The 18,970-nt window shown below is 56.3% G+C and overlaps 1 protein-coding gene across 1 annotated transcript in view; it reads left to right on the top strand.

The window, feature by feature from the left end:
- The window catches only part of FGF18 (fibroblast growth factor 18), a 38,860-nt gene that overhangs the window by 6,859 nt on the left and 13,031 nt on the right, over positions 1 to 18,970 (top strand). Inside the window, exon 3 of the mRNA XM_021698322.2 lies at positions 12,211 to 12,391. Within this exon, the coding sequence (XP_021553997.1) occupies positions 12,211 to 12,391 (181 nt within the window). The remainder of the gene's footprint in view (positions 1 to 12,210; positions 12,392 to 18,970) is intronic.

Below are 18,970 nucleotides of genomic sequence, written 5' to 3'. Positions count from 1 at the left end.
TAGAAGTGCCAGCTACCCTAGCCCCCCACCCACCTAGAGCTGCAAGGGAGGGGCCTTAGGAGGAGCTGGATTGGGGCCAAAAGAGATTATCTGCCCCTTCCCCCTCTGGGTTGAAGGCAGGTGTCCTCACAGGGTTAGAGACGATGCTTAGGTTTTAGCCTTTGGGGTTCCAGAGGTGCCCCAAAAGAGCCTTGAGTGGGGAAAATGGTGGCTCTCCCAGCTTTATGGCTTAACGAATGTTGTGTGTGTTGAGTGCTGTTGAGACCCAGTAGCCTCTTTCAGTGTTTGGTGTGGTGGTGGGTCTGCTTACCTCCCCTTCCACTCCTGGGAGAGGATCGTTACCATCAGAATGGACATTGGGCTGGGGGAAGCTACTTGGGGCTGGGGGCTGTGAGGATGGATGGATGGATGGACGGATGGACAGACGGACTGATGGGTTCTTTCCCCCAGCTTTGGCCAGGCTGAGGTCCCCAGTGACTCCTTGAATCAATATAACTGGAGTCAGTAACTTAAAACTGGCTGTTTGCCAAAGCAGATGTGACCCTGTGGTGATGGGGGCAGGGGTGGGGAATGGCTGGTGTCAGAGAGAGAGGCCAGTGCCAGGCATGGCCTGCCTGATTTGCAGCTGAGTCCCCAAGCAGAGGGCAGGCCCCAGGGTCACTCCAGAGGACCTGCTTGTCTGATCTGGGTGAGAGCTCTTTTCCTGCATGTTGCACCTGGGGATGGGGGACTGCTGCAATGAGCATGGAGGTAGAGAGATCTGTGGACTTTGTTGCTCAAGCCTCCTGCAGCTTGCTGCCTCTTGGTCCTTAAAGCAGGGCCCAGGAGGGGTTGCTGCAGCATCGTTGTGTTCTCTGGGGAAGCACGAGGGAGGGAACCTGGACTCTGCATCCCACCTCGACCTCCTGGCCTAGAGCTGGAGCCAGCCTCTCAGGAAAGAGCTGGGTGGTCCATCTGGGTTAGGACTTCAAGCAGGTGATGGAGCCTCCTCTCCCCCCTCTCACCTCTTCCTATCTTTTCAGACTTTCCCCATCCAAACTGCCATAAGACTGATGTATTTAACCCATGGTCCCTGCACGCATAGAGTATCTAAGGATGGGATTATGGAGGAGGCAGGCCCCTGATATGTCACACCAAAATGGTGCCCAAATGTGCTCATGTTTTGGAGAGGGCTCTCAGCTCCCCACAGATTTTCAAAAGCATCTACGAGTCCTAAAAGATAAAGAAACGGCAGGCTCCTGTCCCCATTCATGGTCTAGGAACAAAGGTGGCATGGCCATTAGAGGTAGAGATGAGGGGTGGGCCTCAAGTGTTCGTTGCTGGGAGTGTGAAGTGTGCTCCCTGCTGAGGCGGTGTTGGGCAGGCAGAGGGGAGAGCAGCTACCTTCCCGGCAGGGCAAGCTTAGAGGGGTGACAAGAGCTCCCTTGGTGAGCAGAGCCTGGGGAGGCCTCCCTGCGCGCTGGGAAGAGCTCAGAGCTTTGCAACCTGGTGGACCGGGCCTGAGCCCCAGCCTCATCTTTCCTCAGCAGTTGTGAAATGGGTGGCCTTGAGGCTGAAGTGGTACATGATAGGTGTGGAAGGAGGTTTGGAGATTCTCATTCACACAGGAGGGTACTTTGTTCTGCTGGGAAATGGATATACCTCTGCCCTTCCCATCCCCCCGCTCCCTGGTTTGGGGGGAGTTTCTGGTCTCTTCCTTCTCCCCCTCCATCAGCCAGCAGGCCCAGAATGGGCCCCCACCTCCAGCCACATTTTCGAGAGAGTACAACAGTCAATGCCAGACACTGCCTCCCCCCTCTGCCCCCCATGGGGTGAGCCCCGCCCCTGCTGGCCACCCCAGGAAGCAGGAAGCTGGGAATTTAATAAAATCCCTTCTCCACACGACTTGGGACACCGCGGATAGCTCAAATCGGAAGAATTTTAAAAATTTCCGAGGGGAGCAGGCGGCGTGACCAGTAAATTGCTTTTCTGCACTTGGCTGAGCGCTGACAATGACACCGGGCTGGGCCTTTCACGCAGCTTGGCCGGCACCTGCCTGACATTGTTCCTACCGCCAGGCTCGGCTAGGTCCTGGCCTTCCCCAGACAGGCCAGGCTTGAGGCGGGCCAGGAAGGGGGGGCTTCCACCACCCACCCCTTGTCCCTCCCGCAGCACCCGTTCCTCTCTCACCCACCGCCCAGTGTGTTCAAGTTTTGAAGTTTCCTTTCACGCCCCCTCTTGACCTGACCACCCCCCACACCTGGCTTCCTCCGTGAGTTTTAGAACCTTTCTTCTAGCTGGTTAGAATAGGAAAGCCAGAGACAGAGTCTTTTGGGACATGAGGAGGATGGAGAGCTGTCCTATTGGGTAGCACTTTTAGTTTCTTCAGGCAGTGACATCATCCATCTGTGTGTCCAGTCAGATATTCATTCAACAAATACTTGCTGGAACCCCGCTTCTTGCTGGCCATGAGAATAAGACTAGTCAGTTCCTGGCCTCAAGATGCTCCCATTCTAGAGGGGAGAGTTCCTGTGATCCTGCCTCCTGAGAAGTACGGAAGGGGGGCACATCCTGCTTCTGTCCAACCAAGTAAGACTCCAAGGCTCTTGCATCCAGAAGCTTGTTTCCTTCTTCCTGTCCTTTTTCCTCCTGAAGTAGGTGGGCTAATATTCCTACTTCACAGTTGGAGAGACTGAGGCACAGAGTGGGGAAGGGATTTGTTCAAGGCCAATGCTAAGACTCAAGACTCTGGATTCAAGATCTTGTATTCTTTCCATGACACCAGACAGACTTCTTCAGAAAGAATACTGGTGGGGAAATGGAGTTCCAAGGGGCATGCTAGGGGTTCTCAGGGAGCGCTTCCTCTTGGATTCTCATTGATAGGATCTCCATGCTACGGATGATCAGAGCCCAGATAGGTGTCTCTGATGGAGGGCACCTGACTCGGAGTCTGCAGGCCCTGATTTTCCTAGAATGTTCTGGACTGAAAGGGTCCCAGAGCCAGAGGTGGGTGTCTAGGAGGGTAGGGCCTGGGGGAGTCAGCACTCCCCTCCTGGCTTCGTTCCCAGCAGGGAAGGGGAGGGGGCACCCTGCCAGCTATCCCTGCAGCCTGAGCTAAGGAGGTGGATTGTTAAAATATCTTGCAGTGGCACCGCCAGGGTTAGCAGGCTTGGGGTAGCTCTCAGGGCACAGTGGGTCCCCAAAGGGAGATGGAGGGCGACAGCGGGGGAGACTTCCTAGCCTCAGCAGGACCTTCTGGTTCTGCAGGAGAGGTGTAGGTGTGGGAAATCAGGCTGCAGGCCCATCAGGCCAACAGCAATGCTGGTAGCCACCACCAGGCATGGTGTGCTCACGATGTGACAGGCAGGCTCTTTCGTACCTCATGGAGGCTCAGCCTCGCAACCAGCCCGAGATCAGGGAATTCTGCCGATAGGAAAGTGAGGCTCAGGGGCATGAAATAACCTGCCTCTCGCCGCACAGCAAGAGAGAGGCAGAGCGGGCTTCGACTCTGGGTCACCTGGCTCTAGGCTCGAGGCTTATGAAACAGCAGTATGGGCGTTCTGGGGTGTGCCAGCCTGGTTCCAGTGGTTGCCCTGCCTTATCTTTGCTGTATGACCTTGAGCAAGTTACTTAACCTCTCTGGTCTCAGCTTCTGCATGTGTAAAACGGAAAGAAAACAACCGACCAAACAATCCCTGCCTCCTACAGGTGGAGAGCGGGGGTCAGGGTACTAACCCCCGTGTCTCTTGTTTTGGGAGGGCTCCCTTGCCCCCCTACCCGCCGTGTTGGTGTGGTAAGCCCCCTTTCCCCAGGGCACTGTCACCTCCTGGTGACTAGGAGGGGGGAGATGTGGATTGGTTCCTTTCTGGGGGCAGCAGGGGCTTTCTGTTCCACCTCTGTGTACCCCATTTTTTTGCTGGGACACCCAGGGATAGGGCAGTGCCAAGGGCCTTGCCAGGCTGGCCCGGGCTGGGGGAGAGCCACGGAGCCTCAGAGAAGGTGGAAGCCTGTTGTCTCCACTTTGGGCCTGAGTGTGGGGACTTGTTCTGGAACATTGGTGGGTAAATTGGTCCCTCAGGCTTTAATCAGGCTTGCTGGTAGGGGCTGGGAGATGTTTGTGGATTATTGCTCTGACATCTTAATGGCATAATGCCCATGGGCCATTTAAAATGCTCCTGTGCCAAAGATGGGGCCACGGATGGCAGAAACGCTCTCAGGACCCCTGGGATCAGTCCTGGCTTTGTCACTGGCTCATTGGATGACCTCCCTTTCTGGGCCTCAGTTTACACACCCGGGTATCAGTGAGGTGAGCTAGCTGACTTCTATGGAGCTTGAATGCATGGGCTTTGGCATAGGAGAGACCTAGGTTTGAATCGTGTCTGTGCTGCTGGACAAATTTCTTAACATCAACCCTTTGCCCTTCAGTTTTCCCCACCTGTAAAGTGGGGTGATGAGAGGGACCTACTTCTTAAGGGTTACTGTGGGGGCTAAGTGAGATAATGCACACAGAGTAGCTAGTACAGTGGCTGGCACTCTGGAAATAACTGAGTAACAGTAGTTGTTGGATCGGTTACCTGCTCCGTGTGTGTGTTAAGTGCGTACCATTCTGCAGGGTGCTGAGGAAGGTTGGGAGGGATGTATTCCTTGCATCAGTGGCCTCAGGGCTCCTCTTGTCTAAGTTGAGAGCACAGGCTTTGGACTTAGGTTTGCACCCTTCTCAGGCTGTGTGGCCTTGGGCAAGACCCTTAACCTCTCTGAGTCTCTGCCTCCTTATCACATGGGAAATAGGGATGATAGTACCACTCCCAGGCCTGTTGGGAGGTGTAATTGAAGTCATGTCTTGGGCCAGGTATGCCGTAGTTACTCAGTTATGATGCTGCTCCTCATTAGCAATCAGCAAACATTTATGGGACACTTGCTGCATGGGTGGCCTTGGACTAGATTTTAGAGGGGGTGCCAAGAAGGCATCCATTCAGCTTTTCCCTCAAAGCATTCCCTGCGAAGAGATGACTAACACTTTGGGCAGCTTTATTCACCTCCCTTACCCCCATTCCACCTCTGCCTTGGAACCCCTTTGTACTTTGTCACTGTCACATGACCCAGTGTGTTCTCCATGGGGCTCACAGGGAAGCATAGGAGCTCAGGATCTGGATCCAGCCCAGCAGATCACACCCTGCCTTGGCCACTTCATAGTCTCATGACTGAGCAAATTGCTTGGCCTCTCTGTGGCTCATTTTTAATGTGGGCATTAGGGTAGAACCTCCCTCTTGGGCTTGCTGTAGGGGTGAATTGTGGTCACCCCAGGGGAAGTACTTGGCACAGCACCTGGATCATTATAAGTGTTAAGTAAATGTGAGCCATAGTTAGGCATTTGACTTTGGTGTGTCTAGAGGCCTGTTTGTCTAGCAGCTCGTGGTTCCTGGAAGTCAAGGGAGGCTGGACCCATCCCGAGGGCCCTGCGGCACCTGGCACAGACCTGGTGAGCAGGATGAGTGTTGAGTCAGTGAGTTGGAGGGGCCAGGCAGCTGGATTTAGGCCCCTTCTGACACCAGGCTTGGGGCAAGGGGGCTCACGACCTATCCCAGCCCTTGGGGACTTGAGAGAATCTGAGGGATCTGTGCAGGGGTACGGGAGCTCAAGGGTGCCGTGGGTACTTTGGTAAAGGGCCATGAAACCAGACTGGGGGCCAGAGGATCTGACCAGGGAAGATACCCCATTTGAATCTCAGAGTAGGAACAAGCTGGGTGAAGACATTGTGAACCTGTGTGCGTGTGTGTGTGCGTGTGTGTGCATGTGTGTGTGTGTGTGGAAAAGCCGTTGCAGGCACATGGGACATAACAGCCTGATGTGCTTAGGGGATTCCGAGCCAGTTAGAGCATCAAGTTCAGGAATAGGGGTGATGTAAAAGGCCATGGTGGGCATTGAATGCTGGAATAAAAGGCTTGTTTATTACCTTGTAGGCATGCCGGACCACTCCCCACCCACGTGCTTCAAGGGACAGGGAATTGAAACAGGGATTGGTGGGAAGGGGAAAAGAAAGAAAAGAAGGGAACTTGAGTCTTTAGGGGTCCTGCCTCCTTCCCCCAGCTGGCTTCAGGGTTGACTGCCGGAGGTACCCATATTGACGATCTGTAGAGAGAAGGCTGATGTGTGGGGAGAGGGGCTTCTAGTCAGCCGCCTTGGGTGGCAGCCCCTCCCTCCCACGCTGATGCCTCAGCCTTACCAATCAATACATTGATAGCCCTGGGAGCTTAATGGACAGGCTGGGGGTGGGGAAGGGCCCTTTGCAACGTCACTGTTCTGGCTGGGTTGGGTGTGGGGACTATGACAGGAGAGAAGGGAGAAGCCTGGAGCTGAGGGGTGAATGGGAGCGTGAATCTGAGCCAAATTCACATCCAGGGGTGGGCTTGGCCTTCCCCCTCCCTTTTCTGTCCACAGATGCCAGCTGGGGAAAATTCATGGGCTCTCGAGCCAGAGGTGGTTCTGATCTTGGCTCTGTTGCTTTGTGTACAACATCGTGGGTAAGCCACTTGGCCTCTCTGTGTCTCCCTTTGTCATAGGGATGGTAATCATTCTGATCCGCCCAGGTTGTGTGAGGAGGAGGGAGCCCATGCCTGCCATGTGCTTAGCCCAGGCCCCGACACAAAGGAAGTGCCCAGCAAGTGGGAGCCAGCGTTTGTCTCAGCCTCTCAGAGAATAATCCACAGCACACTGGGGCTGGCAGCAGCTCTTGGGCCTGAGTCCAGGCAGAGTTTGGGGAGCTGCATTTTGGGGAGGCGAGCAGGGCTGACTTTACCAGGGCCCACTCCTGGAGGGGTGAATTGAGAACGTGGAGAAGCTCTGAAAGCCCTCGGCGGGGCTGGCCACACTGCTGCTGGAGGAGGCAGGCGGTGGTGGAATGTGGCCGGAAGTCTGTGGGCTGCCCCTCTGGGGACCGAGGAGACCCTCCCTTTCTGGGCAGGCTGCCTGGAGACAGGGGCATGGATTGTAGGAGGCCTCAAGGATGGGGACCTGGGCGGGAGGGGGCAGTGTGACCCCATCCTCCTCTGGAGTAGGGGGAGTGAGCTCAAGGCCTTCAGCCCTTTCATGTTTAATCCCTGCTCCAGTCCCTGCCCCCGACTATGGCTTATGGCCAGAACCTGTTGCATCCTGAATTGAGGGAGGGGAGGGGGGTGGAGAGAGGGGAGAGTGAAGGCAGGCGAGGGTGAAGTGCTGGAGTGCTTGGGCTCTAGGCCTTTTCCTTTGCTCACTAGTGTGCCTCTTTGGACATGCGATGCCACCTTTCCAAGCCTCAGTTTCCTCCTCTGTAAAATGGGGACTATACTCGCACCGACTCATGGGGCTGCTCTGGGAATTACATAAGACCATTGACCTAAAGTGGTTCTTATGCTCAATAAGCAGTGGCTGTTCAGAAAACAAAACACAAGAAAAAAAGAAAAACAGTTGTGGTGGTTGTTCCTTTCTCTGAGGTAAATGTGATCCACAGTCCCCATCCCGCCAGTGAGAAAACAGCGTTAGAGAAAGCAAACAAATCGGTGGTCAGTCCGTGCTAGTCATCTTGTTGGACGTGTGTGGTGTGTGTGCCGAAGTGATGCATGACGCAGCGGACGTCTGTGGAAGGTGGCGGTGTGGCCCGGGAAGAAGCAGAAGCCCCCAAACATGTCTTCAGAACAGGAGTGGGTCAGTGAAGTGGAAATCTTCAGCTGGACGGAGCAGGGGTGGCTGATGGAGGCCCCGGTAGGAGGGGACCTGGGTTGATGTCTGGGAGCTGGCATTGAGATCACCCCAACCTCTTTTCACCCCATGGAAGGTTCACCCCAAGTTGCCTAAGGGAAGAGGCTCAGAAGGTAGGAGAGGCTAGATGGTGAAGGACCTCGAGTGGACACCGTGCTGTGGGCAGTGGGGAGCCAGGCCGAGTGTGCAGTCGGAGCCGGCCTCACCCTGAGTGTTAGAGCGCTGTGTCCGCAAGGATGAGACTTCAGGCCAGGCCAAAGGCAGGGGGGCTCTGTCCCACTGGGCGCCTTGTCTGTGCCAGGGCCTGGGGCCTCGGCACACCCTGGGGGACATGTGGCCGTTGATGCCTCTGTGCCATTCCTGGATTGGGGAGTGAATGTTCCCACCAGAGCCCAAGCTCTTAGGGTGGGGAAGGGGCTGGCCGGAGGGGGGTCTTAATGGGGGGTCTTGGGCTGCAGGGGGACCCCACTATAGGCCATCCTGCTGTGGGAAAAGCTGCTTCGACCCAAGAGAGAAGCTGCGGTGGGAGGAAGGCAGAGTGACAAAGGTCCCTTCCTCTGCCCAAGGACACATCCTGGATGTACCAGCCTGCTCACCTTGTGAGAGCTGCAGTAGTCTCATTTCTTTCCCACTGCAGCTTCTTGACACCCCACATGCTTGTGCCCCTGGGTGGGGAGGTGTTAGCCTGCGGAGAGCAGCTTCGGCTGTTCCAGGAAGGCCTGGAATACAGTACCCCCCTCCTTCCCCCCCCAGGCCCAGTGACCTGCCACCCAGTGAGCAGGAAAGCAGGAGGGAAAGAATGTTCCTGAGGCAGACGCTAGAGCTCCGCTTGCCCACATTCCAGCTCCGTGGCCCTGGAGAAGCGCCTCAGAGGTCCAGTCTCTGCAGTGAGCTCCAACGGGTGCCCACCTCCAGGACGGGCTAAGGAGGCACCACGTCTAGAGGGCTTCCTAGCAGAGCGCCTGGAATAGAGGAAAGCTCAGCAATTGATAGCTTTAAGAACGCCCCTTGCCACCCCTCTGTGGGGCACTCTGCTTGTCTGGGTAGTAAGTGCTGGAGCGGATTTTGGCCTCCAGGTTTCCCTCATCCTAGCCACAGTCATTTAGCAAACCTTTGCTGGGCACCTCCTGGGGCCAGAGCTGGAGACCCCAGGATGAGCCGGACAAGCTGCCGTCTGGGGATGATAAGCCATTATAGTGTAGTGTCCAGAGACCCTAACCCAGCTGGGAGGGTGGGGGGCAGGAAAAGCTTCCAGAGGAGGCACCTGAGGGCAGGTGTCAGCTGGGCCGAGGGGGCAGGGTGCCCTGGGCAGAGGACCTGACCTGTGCAAAGGCCTGGGGCTCCCCAGAGGTCTTGCCCAGGAAGCCCAGGGGTCTCTCTGCCTTTTCAGAAGGATGGACTCTGTTTATGTGTCAGAGGCCACCCCTGCTACCTCCCTTGGGAAGGATGTGACCACAGAATGTGGCTTGAATGGGTGGAAGCTGGGCAAGATGAATTGTTCCCTCCACATCCTGGGGAAGGGCCACCGGATAGCCCCTGCTGACCCTGGGTCACCCGCGCTGCCTCTGTCCAGTGGGCCAGGGAGAAAATCGTTAATGGGAGGCTGGCTTCTGGGGCAGGGCAGCTCCCCTTGGGGACCCGGGGTAAGGAGATTGGTTTGACCTCTGGTCGATAAGGTCTCCTGTGAGCAGGAGGAGAGTTGGAGGACAGGGAAGGAGGCTGGAGGCCCGCCCCTGGGGGACGGGACAAGGCCAGGCTACCTCAGGAAGTCATTCTGGGGAGGTCGAGGGCCATGGGCGGGGGGTCTTCAGGACACGTGCCCACCAGGTGTGAACCTCATGGGGCACGGAGTTCTTCCCTCCCTGAGCATCGGGTTATGAGAGGAGGTGGGTCCCAGGTGTCAGACCCTGGCTGTGAATTGGTAACAGGGGCTGGCCATCGAGAAGAGCGAGAGGGAAGGGTGCGCGTCCTTGGTGGGCCAGGCGCCAGGCCCCGCACCCCTGGCTGTGTGGCTGGAAGCAACCGACTTAACTTTCCTGAGCCTTGGTTTCTGCATCTGCTGAGTGGAGGTGATAAGCATTCCCATGTTGCAGGGTTGTCTGGAGGGTCCGGGGCAATAGCGTCTTCCCAGACTGAGTGTGTGCCGAGGTGCCCTGTCTGCAGGGATGGGGGTGTGGTCTGCTTGTATTTCCAGAGAGGCTCTGTCTGCAGGGCTTCACTGTGAGCCTCTTAAAGGACCCCCATGTGCTCTCTTAGTTATGCCTCTTGAGTACTTGCTCTGTGCTGGGCACTGTTCTAAGACTTTCTACATTTCATCTGAGGAGCAGCCCTTGGGTTGGATGCCATTGTCATCCCTCTCATTTTCCAGGGAAGCTGAAGTCCAGAGGGGTTGGTAACTTGCCTAGGGCCCTTTAGCGAGGGAAGGGCACACCCTGGGTTCTGACCCTGGGACCTCCTCCTGATTGTGCTGGTGGGGCAAGTGGGGCCCAGCAAAATGGGGCTGAAAGAGGGGCTTTGGAGCCAATTCGGGGCTAATTCTGCCATTGCTTGTTCTGGGACCTTGTCAATTTAGCTTTGGGGCCTCAGTTTTCTCATCTGTAATGTGGGATAATATTTCCACCTTGAGGATGATAGTGAAGGATAAATAATGTGGTCCAGCTGGAGTGCCTGTGGGGCCCAGGCTAGCCACAGGGGACATGTGCAGGTCACCTTGGGGACAGAGACCCTGGGCTGGGCGTGGGATGTAGTAATGAGGAGAACACGGTCCCTGCCCTTAAGAGCTCACGATTGAGAGGTGAGACAGATGCTTGGGCAGCCCTGGTCCCAAGAGCTCTGCAACAGGCTGAGTGGGCCGTGCTCTCATGGGAGTGGGGTTCTGCCTGCCCAGCATCATGTTGGACCTTGTGGGCACACAGAACAAACCAAGAACACTGTCTGGGCTTCGAGAATTGTTCAGCTTTATGGTTAGGATGGGATGGGACAGGCATACATTTAGCAGGGCCTAGGAAAACCTAATTTTAGTAAATGGAATGACAGGGCTCCACATCTTTTCAGTGTTCATTTGTTCATTCATTCATGCATTCAACAAATGTTTGAGTTTCTGCTGTGCTACATGCTGGGGATAGAGTAGCAAGCAAGAAGGAGACAGCCCCAGCTTTCATGGTACTGCCAATGTAATGCTGGGGGGAGACAGACAAAAACCAGATAAGTAGATGTTACGTCAGGTTGGTCAATGTTAGAAGGAAAAAACATAGCATGGTAGGTAGAGAGATGGAGAGTGACGGGGTGGGGGCTGCTTCAGAAAAACAGTCAAAGAAGGCCAGTCTCAGGATGTGATACTGAGCAGAAAGCCTAATGAAGCCAAGGAGCCAGAATGTAGAAATCTGGGAAAGAACACTGAAGCCAAGGGAAGAGCAAGTGTGAAGGCCCTGAGGCAGGTGTGTGTTTTGTGTTTGGAATGCTCAGTGGCATAATAAGGCAGCTGGTACAAGTGGAGGTGAGAGAGTAGTAAAAGGATGAAGAGGGGACTCATCCTGAGGACCTTGAGGCCGTGGTAGGGACCTTTGTCTAAATGTGATGGGAAGCCCCGGAGAGTGTGGAGGGGGAGCATTACTCAAGGTGTTTGGGTTTGGTGGAAGCCAGACAACCAGGGGGCAGGAGTGGGAACAGAAGGCTGGTGAGGAGGTGGCTGCAAGTTGTCCAGGTGAGAGGTCATGTTCAGGAAGGGAGACTGGAGAGATACATGTTGGCATAGCCAGAGACAGCTTCCTGGAGGATGTGGTCAGATGTGAACTAAACCTCTGGGGAGATAGGGAGTTTTGGTGGGAGATGCAAAATGAAGTCTTCTCCAAGAGACGCCAGGGGTGTGGGCGAATGCCAGGTGAGGGTGCTTGGTCGTGGAGAGGAGAGCCCCCGGCATCAACTCCTGGGGCCCAAGGGACAGTGGATTCTGGCCTTTCCTTCCCAGGGTGACTTGCCAGGCCTCTGTCCTTCCCTGCTGTGCACCCAACCAGCAGTTATATGCCCCTCATCCTTCTCCCATCTTCATATCTACTCTGATCCTTTACTCCCCACGTGCTCACTTTATTCTCATGGCCACCCTGGAACGTAATCAGGGGGGCTCTGCTCGACTGTTTCACCGAGAGGGAGTCTGTGTGCCCAAGGTCACAGGAGAAACCTCCGCTCCGTACTTCTGGCTTTAATTTGGGGCTTTGGTGGAGAGGCAGCGCAAGCTTTATTGTCCAGTAGACCGAGGCCTGCTTCTTAGCTTCGCCGCTTCTTGGCTGAGCCACCTCGGGCAACACGCCTCACCTCTCTGAGCCTCGGTTGCCTCATCTGTGAGATGGGGATGGTGACAGAGCAGGCACGGGTCTGCGCGGGGGCCTGGCCCGGAGCCGGCCCGGAGCGGGGCCCTGGCTCTCCGGTGTGAACGTGGCTCCCACGTGAGGGCACCCAGGACTTCTGAGGTAGATCCCTGATGCCGCTCTCCCTGGCCAGGTGCTGGCGGCCGAGGAGAACGTGGACTTCCGCATCCACGTGGAGAACCAGACGCGGGCTCGGGACGATGTGAGCCGTAAGCAGCTGCGGCTGTACCAGCTCTACAGCCGGACCAGCGGGAAGCACATCCAGGTCCTGGGCCGCAGGATCAGTGCCCGCGGCGAGGACGGGGACAAGTATGGTAGGTGCCAGCCCCTTCCTCCCTCACCGTGCGCCTCTCAGCCCTCGGGTTCCCATCCCAGGTCTGCCCTGCCCTGGCTGTGTAACCTCGCTCCTGGCACAGCCTCCTTGGCCCTCCCACCCCTCCTCTGCAAACTGCAGGGGCAGTCGTGTCTCCTGGAGAGCCTTGGGGGGAGTGCTCAGCGCTTTGCCGGGAAAGGTCGTGGGTATCCGTGGCTTCCCTGGGCACGGCCTAAAGCCAGGAGCTGCTCCCCACGGCATTGCTTCACCAGCCCCGGGTGCAGGTGCTCAGAGAGGAGGGAGGCTCCAGGGAGTGCTTTCTGGATGCTGCCGGCCGTGTGGAAATCGGCCTGGTGTGAGTGTGGGTGCACATGGGCACACATGGGTGTGAGCACGGGTATGTTGTGCTCTGCGAGCTTGAGCTTATACACCTGTGAGGAATGGTGCTCGTAGCACTTGGGCTATCGGCCCTTTGACCTGCCCTTGACCCTGAAACCGCCCAGCCCTCCTCTGGGGTGTTTGGGAACCATCCCTCACCTCATGCTGCCTCTGCGAGGGGGCTGGGAGGAATGAGACACCCTGCCTCCCTGCCCACCCCACCCCCCAGCTCACACAGACCCTCAGCAGTGAGAGAAACAGACAGGACTCCACTTGCCCAGAGCCTCGAGAGGATTTTGGGGACTGGTGCTGAGCAAATACTGACCCTGCCCCACGGGTTCTTACCTTCTTTTTTTTTTTTTTTTTAAGATTTTTAAAATTTATTTATTCGAGAAAGAGAGCGAGAATGAGCAGGGGAGAGGCAGACTCCCCGTCGAGCAGGGAGCCCGATGCGGGGCTCAATCCCAGGACCCTGGGATCATGACCTGAGCCGAAGGCAGACACTTAACCGACTGAGCCACCCAGGCGGCCCTGGTCCTTGCCTTCTTAAGCCAGGTTCTGGGAGGTGTCCCAGCCCCCCACACCCCCCTTCTCCGGCCTTGGGCAGGGGAGCTGGGGCTGCGGGTGACCAAGGCGTGGGGCTGGGGCTGGGGCTGGGGCCCGGGTGTGTACTGTGGGCCTGCCAGTCTGGGCTGTTCTGGGATGATGCCCTGCTTGCCCGCCGGCCCCTGCTCGTTGCAGTCAAGACATGACAAGAAGACAAATAATTTCTTGGACCTTTTATCTTGGACCCCATTCATTTTCCCTCCGCCCCGGGGCAGGACTGACCTCATGGTAGGGCCCAAGTGTGGCAGCTGCGCCGTCACTGGGGGCTGGGGCGGGCCAGGCCGGGCAGGGCTGCGCCGGGCTGGGCTCCGCGACTCCAGGCCAGCTGCCTCCCTTCTCCCTGTGCCATCACTCTTTAGGGCCTCCATTCCCCTCCCTCCCTCCCTCTTTCCCCTTCTTCCCCTCTCAGTCTTGCTACTGCTGCTTTTCTCCCGACCCCTCTCTCTCAGTCCTTCTCCCCTCCTTCCTGGTGCTCACCCCTTCCCCTCTGTTTCTGTCCATCCCTCTCTCTGTCTCCCCCTCCCCACCATCTCTGTCCTCCCTGCCTCCCTCCCTCGGATCACAGCTTTCCAGTCCCTCCTCCCCACGTCTCCCAGGTCCTCCGCCTTTGCCTCTCGGGGGGCCTCTGTCTCTGCGGGCCCCCCGCTGTGCTGGGCGGACCCAGGTGGCGCTTTTCCCTGGGATCTGCTGTCCAGTTGCTGCCAGGGAAGGGGCAGCTGGCTGGCCGGGCCGGGAGGGAGGTGCCCTCCTGGGGAGTCCCCGGAGCTCTCGCTGGCCCCTCCAGGCCTGGTCTGAACCATCTGTCCACGCCCTGAGACAGGAGGTAGGAGCTCAGGAGGGAGAGGAGCCCAAAAAAGGCCACCCCCTCGGTTCAGAAGTTACTTGCCTCTCATTTCCTCTGCCTGAGCCAGAGACTCAGGGGATCGCACGTGCTGTGTGACATCAGACAGGCCCTTTGCCTCCTCTGGGCCTCAGTTTCCCATCTGTACAATACAAGGGTTGCATACTAGAGCAGTGCTTCCTAAACATTAACATGCCTGGGAATCACCAAGGGATCTTGTTAAATGCTGATGTTGATTTGGTGGGTCTGGGGTGGGGCCTGAGCTCCGCATTTCTAACGCTCGCCCAGATGGTGCGGATGGGCTACACCTCGCGTATCCAGGAACTAGCCCATTTTGGCTTCTCGAGCCCCACAGGCCCCAGATTGAATCCTTCTCTCTCAAGGAATATGTTTATCACTTCTCCAAGCCCCCACCAGGGCAGCGTGGGGCTTTGCTGGCTGCTGAGGCTGCTTCATTTAAGTGTCGCATTAGAAACGCAGATGAGGCGAAGGGACCCCATCTGTGAGCCCCGGGAGAGGAAGTGAGACAATGGAGCCAATTGAGGCTTCCAATCTAGATAATCAATACAAATATTATTGGGAGGGTGATTTATGTGGCCAAGCCAGCCTGGAGGATGGGGCTGCGGTAGGGGCCTGCCCTGCCTGTGGGGGATGGGCAGCCAGTAGTCCCCAGTCAGGCCGGGCCCCCCCACCAGACAGTGGACAGTCCCTCCTTCTCGGGACTCTGTGCGGCTGAAAGAATGATGTGGTCTGAGGCTTGCATTCATATGCAGCTATAATGCAGTCTGGGAACCTCAGGAAACACCAAGTATAAACAGGGGCCCCAGAAACACCTGGAATCTGGAATCCCGACAGACACTCGGAATCTCAGATTCAGTGACATCCTGAGGTGTTAGACTCAGGGCAGGCACAAGGCACGGGCCCACTTTAGTCTGGGGCTGGCCCAGGAGCTCTTGGCCTGCTTTACATCTTTACATCTGGGAGCAGTCTTTGGTGAGATCTGCATAGGTGTAAATCACACCCCGCAGTTCTGCAAGAGGATCTCCCCAGGGCTCCCCAAAGCTTTCCTCCCAAGCACCCTAAGGTGCCTGAAGGTGGGCCAGGTGCTGGAGGGACAAGCGTGCTAGCCAGGAAGCTGAGGGTTTCTGGAGGGGGACGGCTGACGAGACGGTTAGGGCCACCCTGCCCACCTAGGATGCTTACATCTGGCCCTCCTGCCCTTGGCCCTGGCCACCTCTGTCGTGTAGGCAGTGGCCCTATTGCAGAAACAGCTCCAGGAGGCAGGACACCTTGTTTTTTGTTGCCGCTTTGCCACTGAGCAGCCCGCGGAGCTTGGGGCAAGCGTGTGTGGCTCTGGGCCTAGTTTCTTCCTCTGCCAAGTGAGGATGAGAAAGGCCCGCTCAACTTGCCTCCGAGATTGATGCACTTGAGCCCAGGGTGTGGAGGCATTAGGTCCTCCTGGCTGCAAGGGGCCAGGCTGCCAGTGACAGAGGTGGAGTTTTAGAGGAAGAGGCCCGGGGGATGGGGGATGGGGGGTCTGTGGGGGGTGTGCGGGGTGGGACATGAACTGAGTCTGCGCTCAGGGAGTGGGGAGGGACCCTGGCGGTGGAAATGGCGGTGTGGGGGCAACTCTGCCTTTATAAGCAGTGTGACTGGATATTCTTTCCTGTTTTCATTTGAAAAAAGGGTTTTCTACTTCAGAAAAAAAAAAAGATAAGAAAACCCCCAAACCCAATGTTTTGTAGTAGGCCAGCCTCCCAGGACTGTGCCCAGAACAGCCCCCAGGCAGGCCCCTGGAGGGGCTGTGGTCAGCCAGGAAGTTGATCTTTTGAGGGAATGAGAATGTAGACTCTGGAATTGGACAAGATTTGAACCCAGCTCCATCACTTGTGGGCTAGAGATCTCAGATCTGAGTTAGCCTTTCTGATTCTCTTTGCTCTTCTGTGAAATGGGGTAATGGAAATGAGAGCATCTCTTATGCTCACAGATTGTATGATTATTAAAGCAAAATATGTGAATGATAACTACTTGAATCACTGCTGTTGTATGGGTGTGGGGGGTACTCACACGGGCTCTGGTAGAAGTTCCCCTCTCAGGAACTGATTCCTGGGACTCCCAGAAGGAGCCAGGTCTCTCTTGCATCTGTGGGGCCCTGGTATGTCAGCTGTAGGCCTAAGAGGCTTCTTCGGCATGATTCCAAGCAGCAGGTCGGCCTGCTCTGGCTCCTGTTGGGCCCGAGGAGGCAGTGTCTTTGGACCTTCTTGCTGGGTGTGGTCTGATCTTTTCTCCGTTTGAGCTGGGGTCCCTAACTCGCTGTGCAGAATTATTGAGCCCTGGGGATACGGTGGTGAGACATACTTGGTCCCAGCCCTCACGCTGCTCCCAGGCCAGAGACCCTACTCCATCTCAGGGGCTGACTCTGAGTAGGAAGAATCTAGTTCTCTAACTTCCAGTGTGACCTGGGGTCTTTCTCATTCCCTCCCTGAGCCTGGGCTTCCTCACCATTCACTGGGGGGCTGGGTGCGGGGTGTGGAGTTAGCACTCCGCTGGCTTCCTCAAGAGCTCAGGCATGGATTCGTCTGTGTTTCCAGCTGTGGAACTGCTGTGTGGGGTCAGGAGGAGTCAGCCCATCCCAGCATGGGCCTGCACCTTCCTGCTCAGCCTTGCCCTCCTGAGAACATGAGCTCCTTGAAAGTAGTGGCCCTTCTGCATGTCCCCATGCCCAGTACAAGGCTTGGCAGAAAGCAGGTCCGCACCTACATGTTGCTGGGTGAATGAATAAAATAATTATGGGGCAACTCCAAGCATGATCTGGGACTGACTTGTGTGGCTCACGCAGGAAGGTGTGTGGGGCATTCCAGACCTTTTGCTGAGCAGATGACAAGAGTGGGGGGGGGGGGTGCCTGGGTGGCTCAGTTGGTTAAGCGACTGCCTTCGGCTCAGGTCATGATCCTGGAGTCCCAGGATCGAGTCCCGCATCGGGCTCCCTGCTCGGCGGGGAGTCTGCTTCTCCCTCTGACCCTCCCCCCTCTCATGCTCTCTCTATCTCATTGTCTCTCTCAAATAAATAAATAAAATCTTTAAAAAAAAAAAAGAGTGAGGGGGAGTCTTCTGGTCCCATTTCCCTCATCCTGGTACCTGTTGGAGGGCTGTGTTTGAATAAGGAGAAAGGGCTGGTGTGGCTGATGCTGCAGAGACCCCCTACTCTCTGAGTCCAATGCCCATAGTCCATATAGCAGTCTAAAATGTGAGACTGTGTCACTTCACTCTCAAAGGCGCTTGTCTCTCTGAGGATTAAATCCCAATTCTTGGATCAGCCCAGAATGGCCTGGCTCTTGATTACCACTCCAGCCTCGCCTCACTGCCTCTTCCTCGCCCACTCAGCTCCAGCCCCACCCACCAGCCAACAGGCCAGGTGTGCTCCTGGCTAAGGGCCTTCTTCGCATTTGTTGTTCCCTCAACCTGCGGATGCTGTTCTCCCAGATATCCTCATGGCTTGCTCCCTCATTTCACTCAGGCTTCTGTTCAGTTGTCTCCTTATCAGAGACTTCCTGGCTCTGTCTCCTTGTGGACGTATTTTTCTTCCTAGCATTTATTGCTACTAGGTATTCTATTACGTATTTAGCCTTTTGCTCCCTGTCTCCCCTGTTATAATGCAAACTCCTTGAGGGTAGAGGGCTTTTGTCTATTTTGTTCGCTGCTGTATCACCATGCAGAGAGCCAGCCACAAACAGGTGCTCGATATATGCTTGATGAGCCACGTGTGTGTCTGGGAGTTCTCCCCCTGGGGCAGGTGCCTGGCACAGAGCTCAGGCACACAAATTGGTGCTCCCTGCCTCCTCTTCTCCCGACCTCTCGTCTTCCCCTCCATCCTTCCAGCCTCCAGCTCTGCAACATGAAATGGGGGTATAAGCAGCAAGAGACCTGGCTTCCCCTAGGGCCCTTGCAGCTGGGAAGAGGCATCAAAACCCCTGCCCTTTGAGCTCATGTCCCATAACTTCTGTCCCCAGTGAGGAGTGGTCACCCACACCTCACTGACTCTGCAGCTGAAATAGCCACCCTAGAGCTATGGCTAGGATTAAATATAGCTCCTGATCAATCCTATTGATTTTTTCCCTCTTCCTTTCCAGCAAGCCCACGTGGGCTGCAAACCTCCTTGGGGGACTTTAGGAGAAGGGAACTTTGGGAGAAAGGCCGTGTGTGTGTGTGTGTGTGTGTGTGTGTATGTGTGTGTGTGTGGACACTGATGTGGAAACATCTCCAGAAAGCATTTCTTCACCCTGCCCCTTCCTCTCCACCTGGTCCACCTTCGGAGGGACGAAGGGAGGATTGATTTGCTCTGACCTTCCCGTGCCTTTGGTGGCAAGGACATTTCCTCGCTGGAGGACACCTGGAGAGTGGCCAGCCGTGCAGTCAGCCCTGGAGCCATAGTGGCCCGCCAGCTGCTGGTCATCTCACACAGGGCCCTGGGGGGCTCCTGGCTCCCACACTGCTCCTGCAGGTCTTCCGGAGCGGGGGCTGTTGGTGAGGCTGAGGCTTGGGGGAAAAGAAAACCCCTTCTCCAGCTTTGTTCCCTTGGGCTTCCTCTCTTTGGTTCCTGTCTCCTGTGTCTCTCTTTGCACTGTGTCTCTGGTTTTTGGCTGCCTCTCTGTGTCTTTCCCTGCTGTTCCCTATGCTTCAAACCAAAAGTCTTCAAAGTGAGGCCCTGGATCACACGCTGGGAGGCCCAGGTAGGGAATCACACTGGAGTCAGTC

Source organism: Neomonachus schauinslandi, chromosome 7 (assembly GCF_002201575.2).
Source record: "Neomonachus schauinslandi chromosome 7, ASM220157v2, whole genome shotgun sequence".
Classification (NCBI taxonomy): domain Eukaryota; kingdom Metazoa; phylum Chordata; class Mammalia; order Carnivora; family Phocidae; genus Neomonachus; species Neomonachus schauinslandi.
The sequence above is the reverse complement of the archived record's forward strand: the minus strand, read 5'-3'. Positions and strand labels throughout refer to the sequence as shown.